Consider the following 26,847-nt stretch of genomic DNA (forward strand, 5'->3'; position numbering starts at 1 on the left):
AGGATTTTCACTTTTATGAAAAAAAATCAAAAAGTGAAAATAATGTTCAGTGTTTGTTTTGCAATGCGCCATTTTAGATGCAGTGTGCATTTTATTTTTGGGCAGATCTGGAAACACTCAAAATTTTTCCATATGAATTGAAATTGTTTCTTTGCTTTATGCCATTTTGATTCCCCAAAGGTTTTATAAGAACACTCTACTTTCAGAAAGCAGGCGGGATACTTATATTTGAATTATTTCCAATTTATGCCATCCTAAATAGTGTTGCATTAACTGTCCTTATACAAATTATTATTGAGGATTTTTAAAATTGTGATACATTCCCAGGGTGACAGCATTGGTAATAAAATGTACTGGTATTGTTTGATATTTTCAGAGTGCTTTTGGAAAATCCCTATCTCTGAAAGTACATAAAGAGCCCAGAAAGAGTGTGCAAGCTCCTCACAAGTATTAAATTAATTAAGCAAGATGACCATCAGACCACCATTAGATTATAAAAATCACTTTGCCATTATTAAGCATTTGCCATTAACTGAGGTGTATGTGGTCTCAAAGTATTGCCATGAACTGAAAGAGTATAGTATTGGGACCAGTAGAACTAATTTGGTTGTTGAGATTGGCATGCAAAAGAAGTGACTCCTAGTCCAAATTCTTGCCTGGGCCAAGGAGAATTCTGAAAGGAGTCCCATATAGTGCATAAGTTTTGAGACTTGATAGGTAACACTTGAAAGGCATATAGCTCCATATCAGTTGAGTTTGAAGTAGGTTTGAGGGAAGGATCCAGTTAGGAAGGTTATCACAATTCCTGTTGTTGGGTGCCACTTCACAGGCTGAAACAAACCCATGTGGGCCAGGCAGACTCAACTGACTTCTACCTAAGTTGTGCAAACTTACCAAAAGCAAAGTGTCTGTTGTGTATTTAATAATACCTGCCATTTATTGAGCATTTCGGGTCCATTAAATAAGTACTCTCATCTTTTTAAAGGTAAAGTTGAGTTTTAGAAAGCTTAAATTGCCCAAGTTTAAACAGCCTGGTAGGCAGGTAAGTGACAGAATTGGAATTCAAAACCAGATCTGACTGAGCTCCAAATCTCGTTATTTCTGCAGTTAAGTGTATACTGCCTTCACATACATGTGTAAAATGTTCATTTTCTTCACAGCTATGTGCAAGTCAGAGGTTCTCTTTTTAGTAAAGCCTTTTAAATGCAGATAAATCTGTAGGACTGTTATAAAAATTATTTGGAGGTATTTATAATTGTTTCCTAATCAATTTTATAAGTATGGAGCCATGTGTTATGAACTGTAAAGAATAACATAATAGTTAAAGATAACCATTAACATTATTTATTTTGTCTAACTTTATCATCTGAGGTAATATAAGATACATAAGGATATAGGTATAAAATGTAATTAAAACCCAAAATATTATCAGATATGGTCCAAATATAAAATAAGTGTGGCAGGATGGGGTTGTTTTACTCCATTACCTCCTATCTTTTTTTCATTGCTTACCTTCCAGGGATAGGGTCATTAAGAAAGAAAAGACAAAAGAACTTTGTTAGCCTAACAGCTAAAATCTGGTTCTGCTATAAGTGGGAATATTATCTTGTAAGAAATGTATTTCCTGTAGATTTGTTAATTTTATAGGATGCCTTGGAGGGCAAGAACTGATGGAAAGAAAACTGGGTGAAACCAATTGGGAGATAGGCACTGCAGGGTGAACAAATGGGTGAAAAGAATTAGGGGGTCAGTGGAGAAGAGAACAGGGAAGACCAGAGAGAGAAGTTACTGCCAGATGTTCCTTTGGGGTAAACTCTGATAGCCATGTATCTTAATAGGACAGATAAAGGCTTCTATTATCTCTCAGGCTCCCAGTTGTGTATGTTCATCATTGTCTAGTAAGATTTTCTCTCTGGCAATGGATTACACTTTCCAAATGTGAAGGGTGTAATTGTCTTAAATATTGGGGTCATGAAGGGGGGAAGCACATTCTGTTAAGGTGAGAAGTGGTTGCAATGTGGTGGAGAGTGTTTTCAGGTGTTTTAGGACTAAGGACAGTGTGAAAGCTAGGGATCCAGCAGGCTTCACATGCTAGAGCAGTTCTCTGATGAACATGTATTTCTCTTTCCCAGTTTTCACGAATAACTCTCCAGCAGCCATAGCTTTAGCTTCCTGAAGAAAATGGACTAGTCACAATTAAATGTAAGGCTTCAAATTAAGATAAGATTTGAGTAAACCAACTCTTAACTCATCCACACTAAAACTAGGTAGTCTATCAAGTCTGCGTGATATGAAGTTCTTCCCAGATTATCTAAGGAGAAAATAATGTTCATCTGAAGTGGCAGAGTACTATGAGGGAAAAAGATAAAGGAAAAAAAAGGTTGAGGATTTAAAGACAAACCAAAGACTTTATAATTTTGCCTGGGTTTGACCTAGTGATAGTCATTTGGGTAACAGAAAAGCAATCTGTACAGAGTTTCTGAATTAACTGCTGGTATTTCTTTTCCCCTTGGCATCATATATGAAGTATTTCTTTCAAAGCGTATGCCAGTTCTTTTCAAAGGGAGCTTTGTTCTGAAACTATCTAGTAATAGAGGTATCACTGCAGAAAATGGGATAAAATTCAGCTTATATTGCAGAATGCCATGGTGTGTTCATTTTTCATTCCCCTTTCTCCTCCCCTTATGCCTCCAAACACATGCTTCATCCTCTCACTGCCAGAGTGATTTTAGAAGATTCTGTAACAAGTTCTTAGAGGCCCATTGTGCAGTAACAAAGAATTCTGGCATTGAGCTGCAGGTTCTGTCCTTGCCTGCTTTCCTGAGTGGTAGGCTGCTCTCGTCTCACTAATGGCGGAGTAGGACAAGGAGTGCGCAGGCCTGCAAACTTGCCAATCCTTAGGAGACCAAACAAGCACTCATCATGCCAATCAGACCTGTTGGGTGGATCTCCAGGCAGGTGTTGAAGAACTTTTCTGGAAAAAGTATAAAGAATCTTGTTGTAAAGGGGATGTGGGAAACAACTGGAATTAAGTCCCCTAGGGTTCACTTGCTTTCCCAGTCACCTGGGCTGTGGGCCCAATATTCCATGTTCATTTGAGTTAATGATTAGGGGATGTTTTTAGTGAAGCATTTGTTTCCTAACTTCTTTTTTGTCTTAGTCGAGAGGATCCAGAAAGTAAGCATGGACCTTGTAGATGAGTTTAAAGATGAGTTCCCTACCATCTTAAGATTATCACAGTCTAATCAGGTAATGTGATTTCATAATTTTGGAAAGGATTATAAAAAGCATATTGTATTTTTAATATCATTCTGATTATTTAATGTTTGATTTTGAAATCAGTGCTTGAAGCTTAGGAAAACATTGATTTTCCCACAGAAAAACAAATTTCAAATTTTATTCATTGGCAAGAGTTTATGGAAAGGAGATTGTGGATGAGGAAGGAAGGTATTTAGATAAATTAAGTTTAAAGACCATCATTGTGCCATTCAAATGGAAATCGGGAACTCTCTCATAGCCACAATTGCAGTGTAGTTTGCTACATTTGCTCAAGATTTGCTTAATATAAAATCAGAAAAATACTTAAATATACTTTAACTGAAATCTATGGCAATCAAATCAGTGAAAAACATACCTAACATAAAAATTATAGTGATGGAAAGATAAGTATGATTAAAATAAACACAGTATGGGTGTGTGTTTTATTGTGGAAAGAAAATAGTGATATCAATTTAAATAAAATATATATGCATATGTTTTAAACCTCTGTTCCAAAAAGTGTTTGAGACAGATAAAATATATTGGGAGTAGAAGAGGGAATAGGTAGAGAATTTTGAAGGGACATATGGTTAGGAAAAAGTAGCATCTCGTTTAGGGGACACATGTAACCTAACTTACTCAAAAGTATACAACTCTTAATGGAAAAATGTGTTTTATTCATCTTGACTACAGTTGGAATAGAATATGTTGCAAAGTTACATGGTACAGTAACAGTCTACTTATCCAGAAATCAGACTTTTGGCACTGTCAAACATGAGGAACCAAAACATGAAAGTTAAAAAAGAAAGCAAAAAACATTCTGAGTAACATAGGAATCACAAAGTCTAGTATTTCCTGCCAAAGGAGAGGTATTGCAGTTACTTTTAACCATTTATCCAGACACCCAGGCATCAGGCATTTACTAAATACTTAGTACTATTGCCTGGGACTGGGGAGAGAGAATGCAGAAAGAACAAGCTAGGATTCCTTCAGTCAATGAGCTTAATCTAATGGAGACAGAATTGTAAACAAGTAATTGCATAGAATGTAGTAAGAGGTATATCAATTTAGGAGGAATGAATGATTCTACCTAGGATGGTTGAAAGGCTTTATAGAGGAAGGATGCTTAAACTGGATCTGGAAAAATAGAAGTTTTCAAGATAGAGAAGTGGAATAGAAAAAGTGGGTAGGAGCTGAGAAGAATATTCCAGAAGAAGCAATGTCAGTTAAGCCAAAAAATATAAAACAGCATAGCATGTTCCCAGAATGTCAAGTAAATCTCAATCAGTGGCATGAATCTTGGGTCTAGACTTTGGGGAGGGGTGATACTGAAATGTATAGATGCACGGTCGTAAGTTGGCATGTACATGGTGCTACTGAGTAACATAAAATAAGGTTCTTTTTCTGCTATTTACTTTAAAAGTGTGTTGCTCAGATTGGCAAGAAACCTGAGCAGTTAGGGGCCATTGTAACACACTGAAGTTAATTTGCTCTTCAAAAATAAATCATCCAGAAAACAATGTTAATACTTAGTTAATACTAGATTATTTTTAAAAGGTCATATTGTAAATGCTGTAAATTTTATTATTTCCAGGGTGATCCATAGTTCCCAAATACACTTAAAGGAATGGTTCTAAGAAATAGCTCGAAGGGCTTTATTAATTAGACTATATTTTAAATCCCTAATTTGGTGATTAGTATTTAAATCTTTAAAAAAAATTTTTAGTCATTTATTTATTTAGTAAAAGGCCATCTTGTTGGCCTGGAGCAACAAACAAAAAAACCAAAATAACAAAAAAACCGATTTGATGGGAGTAATGGTGGAATTTTTATAAAGAATATACCCAGAATAATGGCTATTATAATAGTTTTTCATGGCTAAATATTTTGATGGAAATTTTCTTTGTGGTATTGAGAGGAGTTAATGTTAGAATCTTGGCTTGAAGTTGTGGCTTCTGAGGTCATGTGCTCTCTACTCATGTTCAACCAAGCCCATACCCCTATACCCTTAGTATCTTCTTCCATTAGCAAAAAGTAATTTTTTAAGGTTTGTACTTGGAAACTGCAAATGATTTCCATATGAGGATATAAAAATATTAAGCCTTTATATCTGAACAAATGGAAAATGTGTACTACAACTGGGGAATTAAAAAATTATAATTCTAGTGGTCTTTTCTTGAATGAGAGAAATATTTTTTGGTAAATAGGGTCATGGTGGGTTTTAATTCTGAAAGCTGACTGATTATGTGTTTTAGTCTGTATTTTACATTTAACCATATACTTCAAAATTGGGACTTGTAGATAGAATATATTAGAATCCATGCAAAACTTCGGGTTTTTATAGCTGTAGGTGTACTTTCCTGAATTCTCTATGCTTTAAAAAAATAGCATGTAGGACAAAACTCCTAAGGGATGCACCACTGATGTCTGGGAAGTACTTATATTGGTATTCAGGTTTCTAAATGTGAGAGTAGGACTGTAACTAGAGTGTTCTATAATTCAGTTATATTTTTGTCTTTGGGGAGTTGTTTCTTAAGGGGCACTACCATAATTGTGAAAGTTACAGAGCCCATTGTTCACTGAAAGCTTTCTGGATGGTTTCTAATTTAATATTTGGTATATTTGTCTGTTACATTTTCTGATACTCTTCTATTTGAACAAATAATTTATAAAGCACCTACCATATGTCAGACACTATTCTAGGTATTGGGGAAAGATCAGTGATCCAAATGGAGAACACAGCTCTCAAACAACTTAGATCCTAGTCAAGTAGAAAAACAAGAAGCAAGGAAAATAAACTATATATTATGTTAATGGTAGGTCTTAAGGAGAAAAAAAATACAGCAAAGAAGAGATAAAAGTAGGGGTAGGGATAGGGAGAACAATGAACGCTTAAGGTAGGATGACCAGGAAGGTCTTAGTGAGAAAGTGATTCTGAATTAAGACTTGAAGTAAGTGAGGTAGTAATTCGATATTCTTTAGGAATGGAATGGCTAGTTAGTGCAAAGTCCCTAAGGTGAGGGTACACCTAACAGGCTCAACTAATAGTGAGGGAAAGGGAGAGAAATGACAATGAGGCCTGAGAGGTAAAGCAGAGACAACCTTCAAAGAGCCTTGTAGACCATATGCCCTTGGGCTTTCACACTGAGCGCGCCAGGAAGCCACTGACGCATTTGAGCAGAAAAGCAGGATGTGATAGTTGTATCTCTCTGGCTGGTATGTTAAGGAACAGAATGAGAATAGGGTAGGGTAGAAGCAGGGAGACCATTGAGGAGGCTAATTTACTAGTCTGGAGAAGAGACAATGGTGATATATAAATACAGTGGACAGACTGTTGGCATTGGGGGTAGTTCAAAGTGGTCAAATTCTGAGACTAGTCAGAGAAAGGAGTGAATAAGATTGCTGACAGGCGGGTTTTATAGATGGAGGGTAGTAAAAAGCTGATGTAATAGAAATTGGAGTTCAGCCTTAAAACTGCTGATGATAGAGAAATGGGCATGGCTCTAGAAAAAAATAAAAAGGGAAAGCAGGAGATATATTCAAAGAGTGGAACCCAAATAGAGAAATCTGGAGCAGGATTCTCAAACCAGTCTGATTAACTGATGCTAAATTCTTTTATTAAAAGAAATGGTCCTTAAGTACCTCTGAGTGTCTCTTAGATATTGGTTGTGATGGGAAGTTGGAATTTCTTTTCTGACATTTGGTGATGTGCTTAGATGATGATGACAAAAAGAATGATCTAAATTTGCATACTTTGAGCCATTATCAGGTTACTTAGGCCAAGAGTCAAAAAAGGAAAAAAAAAAAGAAACAAGAACCTCTGGATTTGGGGTCAATATTTAAATTTATGTACACAGTTTGGTGAGAAAATACATAGCATAAATATCACACAAAAGAAAAGTCAGTAGCTTATCAAAAGGAAAAACACCTTTTATTTAAAATTTTTTTTGCTATAGCTAATTAAAAAGTCAACTCACTGAAGGTGTCAGTGAACTATCGTGAATTGAAATCATTATCATAAAATGGTGACTGTTATTTTTTAAAAAGAAGAGTGGCTCATTGTGTTCATTCTGTGTCTAATGGAATGTAAGTAGCCTCTCCTCTATGGTCACCTTCATATTCCCAGAAGGTTCTCTGAACCTTCTGAACATGAACCACTGAACATGAACCACTGCCCAGAGTTGGTTTCCAGTACTATCCTTCTTGAAAGCAATGATGGTCTTCTTGGAAAGAAGTTGATTCTATGTTTTGTAGCAGTGAAAATAAAGGTGTTCAGAAACATTTTTGTAATATTTTTTCATGTTTTGTAATGTCAAAATTAATAATTCTTTCAGAGGTTTCTAAAAAAGTATCAAAAAAGGAAAGTGTTTTAAAAACCATGAAGAGAAGCACAGTCAAATTGTAACCATTTGAACATTAAAGGGAAAAAGATATATTAATTGGGAGCAAGTTGAGTCTGCTGGAAAAATACATGAATTAATGAGCAGACTAAGCAAGAAAGATAACACCAAGTGTGTGAAAGCATTATTGTAATGCACACTTGAAATTTTAAAATACGGTTTTTTTGGTCAATATTTTGGCCAACACAAATGTGAATCTTACAAGAGAGTTTTGGTTAATGGATTATCAATTACAAATATGCTTATTTTTCTACAGAGATAAAAATGTAGAAAGACAACTTTGTAAAAGAGGGAAAAGGAACAGATCAATCTAGTGCAGTGTTTGGGGAATAAATCAAGATGAGTTAGAAATACATGTGTAAACTCAGTGAATTCAGGCCACATGCACAGATCACCATGATTTTCTAAAACTTACAAAATAAGGAGAGGGAAACTGCAGCACATCAGCGTTTTCCAACTGCAAAAATGAAAGGCAAACAGTGAGTGACCACATAGATGACGTCTCAGTAAAGGTGGAACAGAAAACTTCGTGCCTGCTTGCCCTGGTAATAGGCCCCTCACCTTATGATTATAAATTATAATGAGAGAAAAGACAGTAAATTGTAATCAAAAGTGTAGCCAAATATTCTAGCTGCTCTAACTTGAGGAGCCAGAAGAGTCAGCACAGCAAAGCATAAGGTCACAAGAGCAGCTGAATCTGCATGTGCCGAGTGTGGATATTGCAGGTCACAAGGTTGCTCTCTGTGGTGTGCTGGTGACCAGTGGAGTTTAGAGTTTCAAGGGATTGCACCAGCATGTTGTTTTGCTTATTTGCCCACCACAGAACTGCTGGTAAGGGACTGTTTTACTACAAGGTGGCTTGTAATTGTAGACATTGTAGCAGCCCACAACTTAGATCACATTCTCTGTTGTTAGTATTGATTGGCAAGCTAGAACAACTTTCGGTTATCTGTAATGACAAATGCCGAACAGTAAGAGAAGTACTGAACTTTGAGGACAAAATCAGCAATAATAAGATTAGTACTTCAGCATAAAAGGTAAGGCATTTAAAATAAATATACAGTATGTTAGCTCTTAAATATATGATGCTCATTGTAGACCCCCCAAAAATCCATTTAAGAGAGATTTTGTACTTACATATTTGGACTCAATACAAGTTGTTTATTTGTGTTATTAACCACTCCCTTCTCCCAAGTTATATACAAAAAGCCAGAATAGCCCATAAAATTACTTTAGGGAATAATAGAAACTGTACTTGTCTGTTGCCTGGAATGCAGTCTGACCACATTATAATTAATTTCCCTGTGGTTCACTTTCTGGTAGAGCAGAGAAAGAACCATTTGTCATTTGTTTTGGTAATGCCACAAATTTTTTCTATCACAATGCTCATAGGATGTTTTAAGTTTTTAGAAGTAAAAATTTGTCAAGCTTGTTGATTAGTATATAGGGTATTTGTTATATTTTTCTTGAATTGTACAATGTATTTTATATGCATATTTTATTTAAAAATTTAAAGTAAATTGTATATTACTTGTGTATGTATGCTATATTTTATCATTTAAAATTTTAAAGTAAACAGAAAATATTTGCACATTTTAAATAAGAATTATTGTTTGAATAATCAAACATTGAACAATATTTGAATAAGAGATGTTTACCTTTGAAAGAGCTCTTTAAAAATGAATACAAGAAATAAACCCAGAGAAAAATGAAAAATTTATAACTTTAGACTAGTAACTTAAATTCTGGATATTTATCCTCAGGGAAGAAAATCCTATATTCATATAAGGATTTAAGTACATGGTGGGGGTCAATGAGTTGTGAGGGGTGGGATAATTATTAGACACTGAGTATATGCACAGGACCATGTACAATGTACATGTATGTGGCGATTGGCCTTTGCCTGAAGTAGATTTTAATAATGCACTGGCAAATCATACATCAGTCACTTTTCAGAGGCTTATTTTCCAGCAAAGAGAACAGATACAGAAAACATCCAAAATCAGAATGTCTGTAGCTTTAGCGAAGATCAGCTGAGGAACATTGATTCAAGGATTAAACAGCATATTCAAATCCTCCAAATCAATGGCCAGACTTCTGCAGTCTCAGCTTGCTTGAAGGCTTTTAGAGTGAAGAGACGTGTCTCATCGTCTGCTGAGGGAAGTTAACGCACCAAAGCAGCCCCGATATAACATGCAGGTAAGTGAGATTGCACAAGATATGGACCTTTCTTTCAGGAACTGTTTTGAAATTGCAAGATTTGAAAAATAAAAATGTAACGCATTTGTATTACATGTAAAACAAGAATAGTTGGGTAAAAGAAATAAGTGATTACCCTTTTTTCAATATAGCGTATACTCTCGTTTACATAAATTTGGAAGAGGAAGTAATACGGGCTTTTTTCTACTTTGTTATTTGATTGAACTCTATGAAGCTGTCAACTTCAAATGGTTCAACCTCGATATAAGCATGCAAACTATCGCCTACATCAAACCTAAAAGAAATCCTACAGTAAGCCTTAACAATTACTGGGTTTTGCTCCCTTTTCCCTATAACTTTGTTTCCAAGATAATCTTTGTTTGACATAATATAAAGAGTATATTTAACTATAAATCATTTCAATAGACTCATCTACATCCAGATATGTTTCAAATTGCATGTTCTACCTTGTTTTATTGAGGCTTTCTTATATTTTGTTAAGGACAACAGCTCTTAAAACTTTTTTAAGGCCAGTTTGTTTTTTCCTAAACTTTATAGCACAGAACTCTGAGTTTTGCAGTCTGGGCATTATTCAAAATGTCCCTTTGCTATGAAAGATTCAGAATCTTGTAAGTCTGTCATCTAAACCCCAGAGTGAATCAATTGTGACTCTTTTGCTGAAGGAAGAGAAAACTTGGCACCAACTGAATTAATCCAAAAAGAAGATGTATTAGTTCATGTAGTCGAACAATCCAGAGTTGATAAGGCTTCAGGCAGAGCTGGATATAGGTACTTTGGGATTCTCTCTCTCCATCTTCAGGCTCTGCTTTCTTTGTGTTGACTCCATTATTAGATTGACTTTTCCTTCGTGGTCACAAGATGATTTGCAGTTGTTTTCAGGGCTACATCTTTCCAGGTTCAATTATAGCAGAAAAGAATGAGAGTCTTAAACCCTGCAGTTCTGGCCAACCCCCTAGGTTCGCTCTTGGAGAGTGGTGTGCTTCAAAGCCAAGAAGATGGGATGCGCTGACTGGCCTAGGACTCGGTTATCTGCTTCGTCCCTGGAGTGTAAGTTGAAGCCCCATCCAGAGCACATGGCCTAAGAATGGGGATAAGATGACTCGTCAAATAAAAATCTGGGTTGTCTCAAGAAGATGAGAGAATAGATGATGAATGACTAGAATCAATGAACTATCAATTACACAGAAATATCTTTTTAATGAAAAAAACCTCTAAAATTAAAAATTAATTTATTTAAATTTAATTTTAAAATTTCCAGAAACCACTGGCTATTTCAACTATCAATTGCCTGAGCCAACATTTATAAAAGGCTCCCTTATAGCACCTGATGTTTGAGAAAGTAAAAAATGGTTGTGTTTGTTAACTACTGGATTCTCTAAGCACCACAAGTGTTATTCCTGTATCTTTAGATCTTCAAAAAGAAACATAGTCAAACCATGTAATTCCCACTGAAATATCTTTTGGAATCTAATGTTTTGCCTTGATGTTTCTCTCATGGCATTGTTAGACCCATGGTTTCTATAAAGGGTGATAATGTGTCCTTTGAAGACTATTTTTGTATTTATTATGAAATCATATTTAAAGACACTAAAAAAATCATGTTGAAAGTCCATTATGTTATTGGCATCTTCTTTTTTGTTTCTTTGCTAAGTCAGAACTGAGATTTTACACTGTTCATAAACTAACAAGTTAGCCTGTCACAGTTATACATATACACACGCACACACACACACTGATAGAAGATGTAGACCCCCTTGAATCAGAGATACAAGTCATTGATTGTTTACAGCAAAAGCAGCGGCCAGAGCAGCGTCTGGTGTCAGTTCCCTACTCCTTAGTTCCCAAAGGGCAATGTGATGTGGGCCAGGTGTTACCTGCAGATGTATTAAGTTGCATTACAGGAGAGGAAGCCTGAAATTAGGAGACCTAGCTATTTATACGGATCCAGCCTTATCCTTCCAGCCTCAGAAAGAGAGGAAGTACAAGGTAGAAGAGCATGTCTGTGAAGGGGGCCTTAGCTTAGTGCCCTGCGGCATGTCTTTGGGAGGTGTATCCCTAGGGCTCTCCAGAGGAATACACTTTCTCTAGCATCCACAGGTACTTGCTGTTCAACCACACCTTTGGCTCAGAGGCTCAATTTGTATAGGAATAAGAGGCATCCATGGAGAACTGTCTCCCGATACTCATGAAAATTCACTGGCAGAAAAATAACCTGTCTTTCCAGTTGTTCCTCTTTACCCAATATTGAGAACTAAAATATACAATGTATTTGCTATTTTGCCTTGACTATGGTATTCACAGGCAAATTTAGAACTTGGTTGTGATAACTTATTCCAAGAATCTGAGATGAAAGAAACAGGTTGAGGGATTAAGTGACTTGTCCTGGGTCCATATGCTGACTATGGCTGTCTCTTTTGACATAATTCAAAATCACACTGTGAAATTTTCTTCTCCTTTGTCCTTGTTTTAATTATTTTAGGCTCTAGCTTTAATTTTTTTATTAAGGTATTATTGGTATACACTCTTATGAAGGTTTCACATGAAAAAAACAACGTGGTTATTACATTTATCCATATTATCAAGTCCCTACTCATACCCCATTGCAGTCACTGTCCATCAGTGTAGTAAAATGCCACAGATTCACTATTTGCCTTCTCTGTGCTACACTGTCTTCCCCATGATCCCCCACACCATGTGTACTAAACATAATACCCCTCAATCCCCTTCTCCCTCCCTCCCCACCCGCCCTCCCCCACCCTCCCCTTTGGTAACCACTAGTCCCTTCTTAGAGTCTGTGGGTCTACTGCTATTTTGTTCCTTCAGTTTTGCTTCATTGTTATACTCCACAAATAGGGAAAATCATTTGGCACTTGTCTTTCTCTGCCTGGCTTATTTTTTTCTTTTTTTTTTACTTTTCTTTTTATTTATTTATTAGTTTGTTTTTATTTTGGTATCATTAATCTACAATTACATGAAGAACATTATGTTTACAAGGCTCCCCCATTAACCAAGTCCCCCCCACATACCCCTTCACAGTCACTGTCCATCTGCATAGTAAGATGCTGTAAAATCACTACTTGTCTTCTCTGTGTTGCACAGCCCTCCCTGTGCCACCGATGCACTATATATGCTAATCGTAATGCCCTCTTTCTTTTCCCCGCCCTTATCCCTCCCTTCCCACCCATCCTCCCCAGTCCCTTTCCCTTTGGTAACTGTTAGTCCATTCTTGGGTTCTGTGACTCTGCTGCTGTTTTGTTCCTTCAGTTTTCCTTTGTTCTTATACTCCACATATGACTGAAATCATTTGGTACTTGTCTTTCTCTGCCTGGCTTATTTCACTGAGCATAATACCCTCTAGCTCCATCCATGTTGTTGCGACTGGTAGGATCTGTTTTTTTCTTATGGCTGAGTAATATTCCATTGTGTATATGTACCACCTCTTCTTTATCCATTCATCTACTGATGGACATTTAGGTTGCTTCCATATCTTGGCTGTTGTAAATAGTGCAGTGATAAACATAGGGGTGCATCTGTCTTTTTCAAACTGGAGTGCTGCATTCTTAGGGTAAATTCCTAGAAGTGGAATTCCTGGGTCAAATGGTATTTCTATTTTGAGCGTTCTGAGGAACCTCCATACTGCTTTCCACAATGGTTGAACTAATTTACATTCCCACCAGCAGTGTAGGAGGGTTCCCCTTTCACCAACATTTGTTGTTGTTTGTCTTTTCAATGATGGCGATCCTTACTGGTGTGAGGTGATATCTCATTGTGGTTTTAATTTGCATTTCTCTGATGATTAGCGATGTGGAGCATCTTTTCATGTGCCTGTTGGCCATCTGGATTTCTTCTTTAGAGAACTGTCTATTTAGCTCCTCTGCCCATTTTTTAATTGGATTATTTGCTTTTTGTTTGTTGAGGTGTGTGAGCCCTTTATATATTTCGGATGTCAACCCTTTATCGGATCTGTCATTTATGAATATATTCTCCAATACTGTAGGATACCTTTTTGTTCTATTGATGGTGTCCTTTGCTGTACAGAAGCTTTTTAGCTTGATATAGTCCCACTTGTTCACTTTGCCTTTGTTTCCCTTGCCCGGGGAGATATGTTCATGAAGAAGTCACTCATGTTTATGTCCATGAGATTTTTGCCTATGTTTTTTCTAAGAGTTTTATGGTTTCATGACTTACATTCAGGCCTTTGATCCATTTGGAGTTTACTTTCGTGTATGGGGTTAGACAGTAATCCAGTTTCATTCTCTTACATGTAGCTATCCAGTTTTGCCAGCACCATCTGTTGAAGAGACTGTCATTTCCCCATTGTATGTCCATGACTCCTTTATCATATATTAATTGGCCATATATGTTTGGGTTAATGTCTAGAGTCTCTATTCTGTTCCACTGGTCTGTGGCTCTGTTCTTGTGCCAGTACCAAATTGTCTTGATTACTGTGGTTTTGTAGTAGAGCTTGAAGTTGGGGAGTGAGATCCCCCCCACTTTATTCTTCCTTCTCAGGATTGCTTTGGCTATTCGGGGTCTTTGGCAGTTCCATATGAATTTTTGAACTATTTGTTCCAGTTCATTGAAGAATGCTGTTGGTAATTTGATAGGGATTGCATTGAATCTGTATATTGCTTTGGGCAGGATGGCCATTTTGACGATATTAATTCTTCCTACCCATCCACCTGGCTTATTTCACTGAGCATAATGTCCTCCAGTTCCATCTGTGTTGTTGCAAATGGTAGGATTTGTTTCTTTTGGCTGAATAGTATTCCATTGTGTGTATGTACCACATCTTCTTTATCCATTCGTCTACTGTTGGACACTTAGGTTGCTTCCATATCTTGGCTATTGTAAACAGTTACTCTAGCTTTAATTTTTAAAATTCTTATCAATGAAATACTTCAAAAATATATAAAAGGTAGTTTATCAGAAGTCCCACCCAAATTTAAACTGGCAGTGATATTTTGCTTTATTGCCTTCGTATATCTCCTTTATAAAAAGAAATATAATTAACCATGCCCCAATCCCTTCTCCTTTTTTTCTCTATTAAAGGTAATCATTACTCTGAAGTTGTTGACCATTTCCATGCATACTGTTATATTTTTACTACAATTGTATGCATCTATTATTATATATATTTTTTAATTTTTTATTAATACTATACTGTACTTTGTCTTTCCGAAACTTCCCCATTTTTTCACTCAACATGTTTTATATACATAGCTATAGTGTATTATTTTAACATCTTTGTGGTATTTCTTTGTAAGATAAATTAATCCACAGTTTATCTATTACTGGACAGATGGACAATTTAGGCTTCAAATTTTTTTGTATTACAAACAGTGCTTCCGCGAATACTCTTATGAATGACTCCTTATCTGTGTGTGTGAGGCATTCTCCAGGTATATATCTAGAAGAGAGAATGCTGGGTCATGAGAGGTACACATTTTGAATTTTATTAGTTATTGTCAAAATGCTTTCCAGAATGGGTACACTTTCTTGGGAATCATTGTGATTCTTGAATCTGAAGATAATTTCTTAAATTCTGGAAAATTATTATGCATTATTTCTTTAAATATTGCCTCTTTTTCATTTTCTCTCATCTCTTCTGTAATATCTATTGAACATACTTTGGACCTTGTCATTTTATTCTTTACCTCTCTTTACCATCCTCATATTTTCCTTTATCTTTTTGATACCTCCTGAATGAGTTCCTCAGATCTATCTTCCAGTTAACCAGTTCTCTCCCAGCTGTATCCAATGTACTCTTTGCTTATTCAATTATTTTTAATTTCAAAAATATTTTCCATTTCTGAAGGTTCTGTTTGGTGTTTTCCCCAGATTTCTACTTTTTTTTTTTTTTTGCAAAGTATCCTTTACAGGTTTATTTCTTTTAAAAACTTTGTTTATTTTTAAGCATAATTATGTATGGTCTTTTTAGCAGTTATTCTTTGAGATATTCGGGGGATGCTCTGACTGTTATGATCTATATTGTGTCTCATTCATAGTAGATCATTTCCTTTTTCTTTTGTTTTTCTGTGTTTTTTTTTAACTGAAAGTTTTCAACAGGGATTTTCTTAAAAATAGAAATTCCTCTGGCCTTGGTGGTAGAACTGTCCCTTTAGAGGATTTTGCCTGTGCACCAGGGGCATCAGCCTGCAGACCAGCTTCCTTACCTTCTTCCTGGACTGGTGGATGCAGTTGGTCTAGTCCCACTTTCACTGAGCCTGCTGCTTTGCAAAGGCCTAATCCTCACCTCATGTGTGTCCAAGTCTCTTCTCCAGTCTCTGTATTAAAACTCAATCCCCCAGTCATTATGTCAGGGTCCAGTAACATTCCCAGAGGTCCTGGGACATACGTTCACATACTTACTGCTCTGGGTTTTAGTTCCTGGCCCAGGGAGATTTCTCTCATATATTTTTGTGGGGGAGTTCACATTAGCTTATCTGCCATGTTGCTAGATCAAGATGTCCTTCAGCTTTGCTTCTTAATGTCTTCTACAAATTTTAATATAAGATGGTTAAATTTCTTTCTGGGAGTAAGTGACATCTATGATTTTACTTTTTCATTCATTCAACAAGTATTTATTAAAAACCTGACATGTGAAATCACTTGTTTAGGTACTAGGGATCCATATATGTCTTGCCCTTGTCCAGTGGACTGTGGAGATGATAGGCAAGAGAGCAATGTCAGGAGTGTAGCAGTGCCTGACCAAAGTGGGCAAAGTGTACCAGGGGGGCATCAACAAGATACATATAATTCTAGAGAGTAGTCAGTGTATGCTTTTGAGAAATGACACTGGATCTGAGACTTGAAGAAGGAGTAATTAGCCAGGTAAGCAAGTAAGATAATTATTTTAGGAAGTAAATAGTGCATATGAAGATGCTGAGACGAGAGAGAGCATAACTTATTTAGGGAATGTAAGTAGTTCCATATGGCTGGAGTGAGACAAGTGGGAACAGTCCCAGGTCAGAAGTTCCAGGGGCCTTTCAGGTTAGGAGTGAGGAGAAGCTTTACTTGGATAACATGAGCAAGCTAGGGCAGAGAATCAAAATTGCCACAGAAAGGAAACTAAACTGTAGCAAGAAAGAAAACAACATATTTCAAATCTGAAAGTCTCAGTGAGGATAGAAATAGAAGGATGAATAGTGAGAACAATGGCCTAGAGATTCAAAGAAAAAACAGAGCAATGTGAGAGGTGTGGTGGAGGTAAACATACTGGCCTGTGAATAGAGTGTATTCAAGGTATCAGAGTGCTGAGAGGTAAGTGGCATAATACACAGGAGCTGCACCAGCTCTCGTATGTACACTCTTTGGCTGCCTTCCCATAGTGACAGAGTTCAGTTTACCCAGAGTGGATTCCAGCATGAGTTCCTTTAAGAATTGTCAGGCTGCCTCTGTCAAAGTGGACTTTTTTGGTGTGCAGAAAAAAAAAAATAGTGAAATCTGGAATTACTCTTCAAGGAGATATGCTTTGTGGATGCATGGAGGACATTACTTTATATAGGAAGGTAAGTGGCCTAGTTAGCCTATGTGAAGGCATGTGTCAAAGATATTCTTCATGTGCTCTTGTCACTGATCTGAGGATGATGCATGATGGATGCATTTGTACCTAACGCACCTTAAATGGTTCTACTAAAACTCTTTGGGCATTATGTAGATGGGAATGCCAGTCAGGCAAATTGCCTCCCTCAAGAGTACAGAATAGAGGAGCATTTTCATTAGGACCCTTAGTATGTCTAGGATAGTGTTCCAGCATTTTGATATGGTCTGGGATGAAACGTACAGTGATGATCTCCTCAAGATGATCAGAGAATGGGTGCTGTTAAAGGAGTGCCCTTGACAATCTACCCAGGTCTTTTTGGTTGACGCTCAGCTCTAGAGCATGTTCTATATATCTTTAGTACATTCAAAGATATTATGTCAAACATGAACTATCCAAAGACCCAACTGGTGCAAGTGACCTGAAGAGATTCTGATGGATTCTGAAGAGGTCGTGATGCAAGCACAGAGAGTTGGAGTCCGGCCTCTCCACGTGGCCATCTTGTTAAGATGCTTCCTTTGCTACTCTGCGGTGCTGAGTCAGGTTTCTCCTCAAACCCTTCCTTGACTTGAAGGGCTGAGACTGTGCACCTGCCAACTCTGCAAGGGACCTCAGGAATGGAAAACTCTAATCAGAGAACTTTCTGGAGGTTTTCAACATCCCGAGCATCAGGACTTGCAGAATGGTGTATCTGCTTAGCCTTGAAAGCTGCCTGGCTGAGTGAAATTGGCAGCTGCTTTAGGCTGCAGTGACCTACATAATCAGCTTGAATGCTGACTTCAGCCAAGACACGTCAGCTCAGCTCACAGACATAGTTGTTGACTTTGGCAGGCCAGTGTGGGGCCACCAGACCAGGGGCTCTTCCTGTGATAGAATCATCCTTAGAGTGGGATTAGAGATGATGCTTCTACGTTGTAAGGCATTGTAAAGTGGTATAGGCAAAACACAGGCAAAAATGAAGAAAACAGCCTTTAAAATGTTTATGTGGATCCAAGTGAATTTGTGCTCCCTTTTTCTTGATGAAGGTCAGAGTCTTTTCCAAGTAAAGTTTCTGCCTCAATCTCAACCTTCCCAGGTAGATTCCAGGTTAGGGTTTAAACTCATACCTCACAAATATTTTTGTGTAAAAAATATGTATAAACTTCACAAATATCAGGAACTTCTATAGGTCCTTGATGGGTCTGCCACAAGGCTATCTTGGGTGGTATAATTCAAGACTTGGGAAAAAAGACAATTCCTAGAAAGTAGACCCTTTAGAATCTTGAAGACATACTTCTCCAGGTTGGCCAAGAGGTTGGGACATATGAGCTCCTATAGGACCACCTGATTAAGAGCTTATTCAGAAGCAGTATTCCACAGGATGTTAATACTGGGGTAAGCAAAGTCAAATAGTTTTCTTTACTGTGGAATGCTAGGAGTCTTACCTGTGCTCCTGAGTTCTGTGGATTGTGCAAAGACATGGTCATGTAGCTTTCCCAAACAGATGCTACAGTTTTTTTGTGGACCTGTCCATTAACAGTGGTCAGTGCTTCCTGCAACACTTCTTCGTGAGTCACTGAATGAGTTTCCCCTATTCCCCTCCTGATATCTTCCATCAAGGTGGTTTTGAATAATAAACTAGGTTCGGCCTGGCAATTCTCTAACCTTCAGGTCCTCTATTAGTGGATCTGTATTTTCTAAACTGCTTATGATTTGCTTTTTTGTGATTTATCTCATTCTTAGTGAAAAAAAGATGAACATAGATACTACTTTTATGCGGTTAGGCAGTCAAAATTATGTGAGAGGAATGGAATACAAAATTATGTGGGACAAATTTAGTTAAAGATTAAAATGTTCTTACTGTTGAAATATCTATAAATCTTATATGTTAATATTACCATGTGTCTTATATCCATATACCTTATATAACTCTCCATATATCTTATATATTAATATTAATGTTAATATTACAAATTCAAAAAATATACATGGGCATAAAATTGATACTAAGATACTTTTAACTGATATGTGTAAATAAACATAAGAAGGTTAAAATAAAAATTTTTTAAATAGGCCAAGACATTCTAAATAAAGCCACCAATTTATAAATTTCTCCTGTTTGTTTACCTCAGTTTTTACCATATACTGTTTCTGCTCAGAACAAGCCAAAAATGAAACAGTATGGTTTATAATATGAAAAACATGTATTACAAGTGAGCATAAAATTGAGAAATGGCTACTTGCCAGTAGCTACATAAATTTTGGAGAAAATATATCTTCTATGGGGATGATTTATTACAGGAATAGCCGGTATTTACTAAGGCATTAAACTGGTGAAAAAATTACCCTTAGGTAATATATTCATTGATCGTTTAATAGCATATATCAAATACATCATTTATTATGAAACTAATCAGTTTTCATTAACATGAAGAACAAAATCTGAAAGAAAAAAAAAGATGCAGTGAAACAGAAACCAGAGCAATTTCTCATGCATGTAGATGCTGCTTTAATTTTTTTGCACAAGGCCTGCCAGTTATTGAATATGGACTTCCCACTACACATTCATATGTCACAAGCTCATGAATCTATATAATCTGCTAGGAGGCATTTTCTAGGAGTATACCTGCTTTCCTTCCCAACATCTGCTCTCTACTTGTATGTTTGTCTCCTTGTAGCCTAGTAGTGTAATTCAAAGGAGATTTATGCTATCACTTTGCTCCTAGCAAGAGGGAAAGGGCAGCAGCTGCTTCATTTCCTGGAAGCTCTTTCCAGAAGCCGGAAACTCTGGGAAATTGTCCAGACTGACTTACAGAGAGAGTGGGCTAAAACTGTCCCTGCCTCTCACTGTATGTAGGAGTTAGCATGGCCTCAAAGGTAGGGAATAAGAAGGGATCTCTCCCTCTACCCCCACCATCTCAGTTACTAGGCTAGATAGTACTCGTGGTGTCGGCATCCCACAAATCAGAGAGAAAGGAAATTGTGATGGGCAGTTTTGTTCTTTATTCAATAGTGGCAGCAGTAAATGAAAACTAAGTGTACTACAATAAGCATTTAGGACAGGACCTGGTACACAGTGCTATATAAGCATTTGCTCAAGAAAATGTTACCACATATTCTTCAGAAGCATCTTTTAAAAGGCTGCAGTATACCATTAACTGGGTATAGCATAATTTACCCAACCATTCTATCATTGTTGATTTTTCAGTAACTTTTCAATGAACATGTGTTTCAGTGTTAAAAATAACTTTTTAATGAACACGTACATACTGTTCTTTTTAGTTTGTGTGCATTTTTACTATGCATTTACATGATTTTATCAGCTATCACCTGTAAAATAGCTGGGGAGTTATTGAAGCCTTTGATTGATTGGCTTGGCTCTTACATCAGAGGAGCATGGCTAAGAGTGCTGTATAATTGACTGATTAATTCATTGCCAAATGGAAGGAATGTTTTCCCTAATGTCTTCATTTCACGTACTACTCAAGGAATGGAGGTGGCCTGTAAGACAATATAATTCCCTTAAACAGAATATATTATACTGTTACATTTGAGGCAGGGACCTTTCCTTTAACCAGAAGCTTGAAACACCGAGAGACAAATTCATTATTGGTGTAAACCTTTCTTTACGTTTCAAAAAAACATGGTGGGTATGACTACAGAGCGTTTCCTGAAGCTTAATGATCATCTAAGGTTAATGCTGGTCTTTAGTCTCATGATTAACTTAAAGTCCAAGAAGGTCATTAATCTCCAGAAAACGTTAAGCATTTTGATTGCTGTTTGTTTAATTGGACTGGTGAATAATTTAGTAAAGGATGATTACATGAGTTTGAACAAAGAAAAGACTTTTTCTAGCATGCACAGTAGCACCCCCTAGTGAACACACGTTTTAAATGTATAAAAAGTAATTTAGATATTGGAAATGCAAGGTTTTTAAATATATTTGCCATAGGTTTTGATTAGCAAAATAATCTTTTTGTAAAAGGAGATAAATAAACCAACATATTTCCAGAATGTGAAAAAAACAGATAGATCTAAAGTAGTTAACTTTCTTTAGAAAGAATATTTAAATTCTCACTTTATACTAACATTGTAAAACTTAACATTGTAACACTGAAAACTTATTTTAATAAGAAAACTCTTCTGTTTTTTCTGCTTAGGTCAGAAGGGGTTCTTTGTTTGAAATAATTTCCTTTCCAGCAAAGACTGCTTTAACTAGCATAATATATGCTTCATATACAGCACTAATTTATTTGGTAAGTTAAGAGACTTATTAAAGTTTACAAATATACTTATTTTATGTAATGTTAAATATATACTGTACAGTACTTGTATCAGACAAAATAGACTTCAAAACAAAGAAAGTAACAAGAGACAAAGAAGGACATTACATAATGATAAAGGGGTGAGTCCAACAAGAGGATAAAAGTGTTATAAATATCTATGCACCCAACACACGATCACCTACATATGTGAAACAAATACTAACAGAATTAAAGGGGGGAAATAGAATGCAAAGCTTTCATTTTAGGAGACTTCAACACACCACTCACTCCAAAGGACAGATCAACCAGACAGAAAATAAGTAAGGAGACAGAGGCATTGAACAACACATTAGAACAGATGGACCTAACAGACATCTACAGAACCTTCCATCCAAAAGCAACAGTATACACATTGTTCTCAAGTGCACATGGAACATTTTCAAGAATAGATCACATACTAGGCCACAAAAAGAGCCTCAGTAAATTAAAAAATATTGAAATTGTACAAACCAGCTTCTCAGATGATAAAGGTATGAAACTAGAAATAAATTACACAAAGAAAACAAAAAAGCCCACAAACACATGGAGGCTTAATAACATGCTCCTAAATAATCAAAGGATCAATGATGAAATAAAAACAGAGATCAAGCAATACATAGAGACAAATGATAACAGTAATTCAACAATGCAAAAATCTGTGGGACACAGCAAAGGCCATGCTAAGAGGGAAATACATTGCAATACAGGCCTACCTCAAATATTTTTTAAGATGAAGAGAAAGGTACATAATGATGAATTATCATAAAATCTATTCATTTACGTACCACACAGGTCAAGAAACAAAACATTACCATAATTCTAGAAGCCTCTTTCTTGCTCCCTTTACAGTCACTAGCCTCTTCTACAATGTCAACCACTATATTGACTTCTAATACCATAGACAGTGTTGTTTACTTTGTATACAAATGAAATCATGTACTATATAATATTCTTCTGTGTTTGTCTTCTTTTGCTCAACATTATCACTGTGAGATTCATTCATTTGTTGCCTATAGCAATAATTTGTTGATTTTCATTGCTGTGTAGTATTCCACTGACTGATTTCATCACTGTCCGTTCTACTTTTGAATATTTAGATTATTTACAGTTTTGGCTACTTTGAAAAGGTTGTTAAGAATATTCTTACACATATGTTTTGGTGAAATTGCTAGACCATAGAATATGCATGTGTTCATCTGTAGTAGATATTGCCAAATGATTTTCCAAAATCATTTTAATACTTCCTTTCAATGGAATGTTAGAGTCCCAGTTGCATTACAACATTTCTGACAGTTGGTGTTGTCAGTCTTTTCCATTTTAGCCATTATTGTGGGTATGCAGTATTATGTCATTGTGGTTTTATTTTGCATTTCCTTGATTACTGATGAGATTGAATAGCTTGTTATACATTAATTGGACATCTGGATATCCTCTTGTGAATTTCTGTTCAAGTCTTTTCTCACTTTTCTATTAGGAGTTGTCTATCTTTTTATTACTGATTTGTACTTTTTACGTGTATTCTAGGAAAAAGCCCTCTTTTGGTTATAAAGGGGAAAAGTTTATTTTGTGACTTATCATTTTACTCTTTTAGCACTGTTTTTTTCTCTTTTTTTTTGAGAGGGCATCCCTCATATTTGTTGATCATATGGTTGTTAACAACAATAAAATTCTGTATAGGGGACTCAATGCACAATCATTAATCAACCCCATGCCTAATTCTCAATAGTCTCCAATCTTCTGAAGCATAACAAACAAGTTTTTACATGGTGAACAAGTTCTTACATAGTGAATAAGTTCTTACATGGTGAACAGTGCAAGGGCAGTCATCACAGAAACTTTTGGTTTTGATCACACATCATGAACTATAAACAATCAGGTCAATTATGATTATTCATTTGATTTTTATACTTGATTTATATGTGAATACCACATTTCTCCCTTATTATTATTATTATTATTATTTTTAATAAAATGCTGAAGTGGTAGGTAGATGCAAGATAAAGGTAGAAAACATAGTTTAGTGCTGTAAGAGGGCAAATGTAGATGATCAGGTGTGTGCCTATAGACTAAGTATTAGTCCAAGCTAGACAAGGGCAACAAAACATCCACAGATGCAGAAGATTTCTCTCAAAACAGGGGGGTGAGGTTCTAAGCCTCCCCTCTGTTGGTCCCCAATTTCTCTCTTGATGGCCCCCCTGCGACTGTGCCTGTCTTAGGTTGCTCCTCCCTTGAGGAATCTTACCCGTCTCTGGCTAACCAGTCATCTTCCGGGGCCATACAGGGAAATGTAAAGTTGGCAAGTGAGAGAGAAGCAATATTGTTTGAAAAGGTTAGGTTTTTACTTCTTTGCAGATTTATGCCCTGTGGCTTCTATGCCCAGCATTTGTCTTGAGGTATCTTTACCACTTGGAAGAATTATGATACTCGGTAATTTCAATATGAGGCACGAATTCTACTTAGGGGTTGTAATTATAAAGGAAGAAGAGAAGCTATAGAAGTAGCAGACGGAAGAAAACATGGGAAGATTGATTATTTCTTTGACATATCTTCTTGTAGTGTAACATAAGCGTGTATAGGTTTTAAATTACTAATTAAATTGTGTGCACACATTAACATAATAGGAATACAGCTACATAACAAAAGCAGACCTACAATTACCAGACATATCCAGTGAAACCAAGAAAACCGGTTAGGCACTGTAGGCATTTGTGAAAACTTATCAATAGTATGATGGATATTGTCTAACTGAATTTGAATATTTTTAGAAAAATCAGACAAATTAAAACAACACATTCCTGGGAACTGTTCACATCCCATATGTTCTTTTAACAGTAGATAGTCTATAGTTGCAAGATTTTGGAGCGCTGCAACTTGCACTTCTCCTAATTCTTGGTTGAGTTCCGACAATATAGATCCAGTCAAATTTGTTGTTTTACTATATGCACAGGCCAACTTAGATATCTCCTTCCTCATTCCAATGGCAAGTCCAGGAACCGGTGGGATGAATGCAGCTACAACTGCAACAACACCAGGATCTTTGTTGAAGTTTTTTGATGATCATCTTCTGGAATGACTCTTCCAGAGAATGTTGATGTTGGAAGTTCTTCTTCATATCGTATCTTAATTCGTTTTCTGGGTAGCCAAATTAGGCTTCGATCCTCTCTATAAACACAAACAAACCCCCTGCCCACACTTTGATATGCCCTTCATACCATTGTGAAGAACCTATTGGAGATCACCACACAGGAACTGCCTTTTTTTCTTTTTTCTTTTTTTTTTAAGAAAAAGGAATATTATCAGAAATATATACTTCCATAGCTGATCATCTGACACCCTTTAAATGATCAAAATTAAGGATGTTTAAAGGATGCATTAATCGGTGATTTGCAGTTAGTTTTATCCTATCAGGGAGTACTCCCCCTTTTCTTCCTTTTTTTTTATCATTAATCTACAATTACATGAAGAACATTATGTTTACTAGGCTCTCCCTTATACCAGGTCCCCCCCCCCACAAACCCCCTTACAGTCACTGTCCATCAGCATAGCAAAATGTTGTATAATCACTACTTGTCTTCTCTGTGTTGTACAGCCCTCCCCTTTCTCCCATCCCCCCATTATGCATGCTAATCATAATATCCCCTTTCTTCTTCCCCCCCCTTATCCCTCCCTACCCACCCATCCTCCCCAGTCCCTTTCCCTTTGGTACCTGTTAGTCCATTCTTGGGTTCAGTGATTCTGCTGCTGTTTTGTTCCTTCAGTTTTTCCTTTGTTCTTATACTGCACAGATGAGTGAAATCATTTGGTATTTCCCTTTCTCCTCTTTTAGCACTGTTTTTAAACAGAAGTTTTAAATCTTAATGTAATCCAGTTTATTAATGTTTTCCTTATGTTAAGTTCTTTTTATCTCTTAATTAGGAAATCTTGACCTACACCCAAGGTCATGAAACTATTCCCTCTGATATGTTCTAGGAATGCTGCTACTTTACCTTTCATTTTTAGATTTATACTTCACCTGGAACTAGTATGAGGTAAGGGTTAAATTTTTCCTCCATGTTCAATTTTCTTTCAATTGATCCAACTCAATTTATTAGTGAAAAAAAATCCCTTTTCCTGTTGCCTCAGAACACCCCTTTTGTCATAAACCAAGGATCTTTATATGTGTCTATATATAGGTCTGTTTACAGACTTTCTGTTTGTAAGTCTGGGGAGAAGAAATCCTGGGGCAAAATACCTCTAAAAACTGAAATCAAAGGGAGAAATAAAGTTTAAAACCTGTTTATTGCTTACAAAACTGCAGTCCAGCCCATCTCTCTCTCCTGCTCCAGCAGCAGCAAAACCAGCTCTCCCCCTCACCTCTCAGGTACAGATAAGCTCTCCATGCCCAGGTAATTATCTATTGATATGGAGATGAACTTCTCTCTACCACTCAGGAAGATGCAAATGCACTAAAGCCATACTTCTTTCCACCTCTGAATACCTATTGATATGCAGATATACTAAAGCTAGGGGAGATAGTCTGGAAATGTTACAATTTTACCCACAGGCCACCCCCTCCAGAAATCTTGCCTTACAATTTACTCATTCCCCTTCTTCTGACCTATCTAACAACATACAATAGTAACAGCAATAAAGCCTTGATAATCCTCAAGCCAGAGGATTCAGCCTATGCAGACTGAGTAAATGTACTTTACAGCACAATCTCTCACTAAGCACAAAATATGTTTCTACACTTGTTTACTCATTCCTAACAACTATGCTAGATTGCTCACAAAAATTTTACCAAACATTTGACAACGTCAAGCCTCTCTTTAAGCATTTTTTTCTTGACAACACCAACACAATCATGATAATTCTCAAGCCAGATGATTCAGCTCGGTTCAAAATCCCATGTAGATTAAGTCCAAAGCTCATCCATTCTAGTCATCACGTGGCAGCTGCAGCCAGGGGGCACATCCAGGACACAAGGACTGTAGAAGCAAATAACCGTGATTGTGGGGGGCCACTTTGCTGTTATTCCATGAATACACAGGAAGCCAGCTTCCAGGCCTTTTCTCCAAGGTGCCAGAAGAGTCAGCCATCACCAATACATGTGTCCAGGGCTACGTCCATTTTACTCCTAATTGCTGCACCCATCCTTGCAACA

At 36.6% G+C, this 26,847-nt stretch overlaps 1 protein-coding gene across 1 annotated transcript in view; it reads left to right on the forward strand.

Annotated features, from left to right (window-relative positions):
- The first annotated feature begins 1,626 nt into the window (after nt 1-1,626).
- The window catches only part of SPATA9 (spermatogenesis associated 9), a 32,926-nt gene continuing 7,705 nt past the window's right edge, over nt 1,627-26,847 (forward strand). Inside the window, 4 exon segments of the mRNA XM_036925737.2 lie at nt 1,627-2,983; nt 3,161-3,249; nt 9,630-9,857; nt 21,561-21,656. Coding sequence (XP_036781632.2) covers nt 2,923-2,983; nt 3,161-3,249; nt 9,630-9,857; nt 21,561-21,656 — 474 coding nt within the window. The 5' untranslated portion in view covers nt 1,627-2,922.

This window comes from Manis pentadactyla, chromosome 2, assembly GCF_030020395.1.
Source record: "Manis pentadactyla isolate mManPen7 chromosome 2, mManPen7.hap1, whole genome shotgun sequence".
Taxonomy (NCBI): domain Eukaryota; kingdom Metazoa; phylum Chordata; class Mammalia; order Pholidota; family Manidae; genus Manis; species Manis pentadactyla.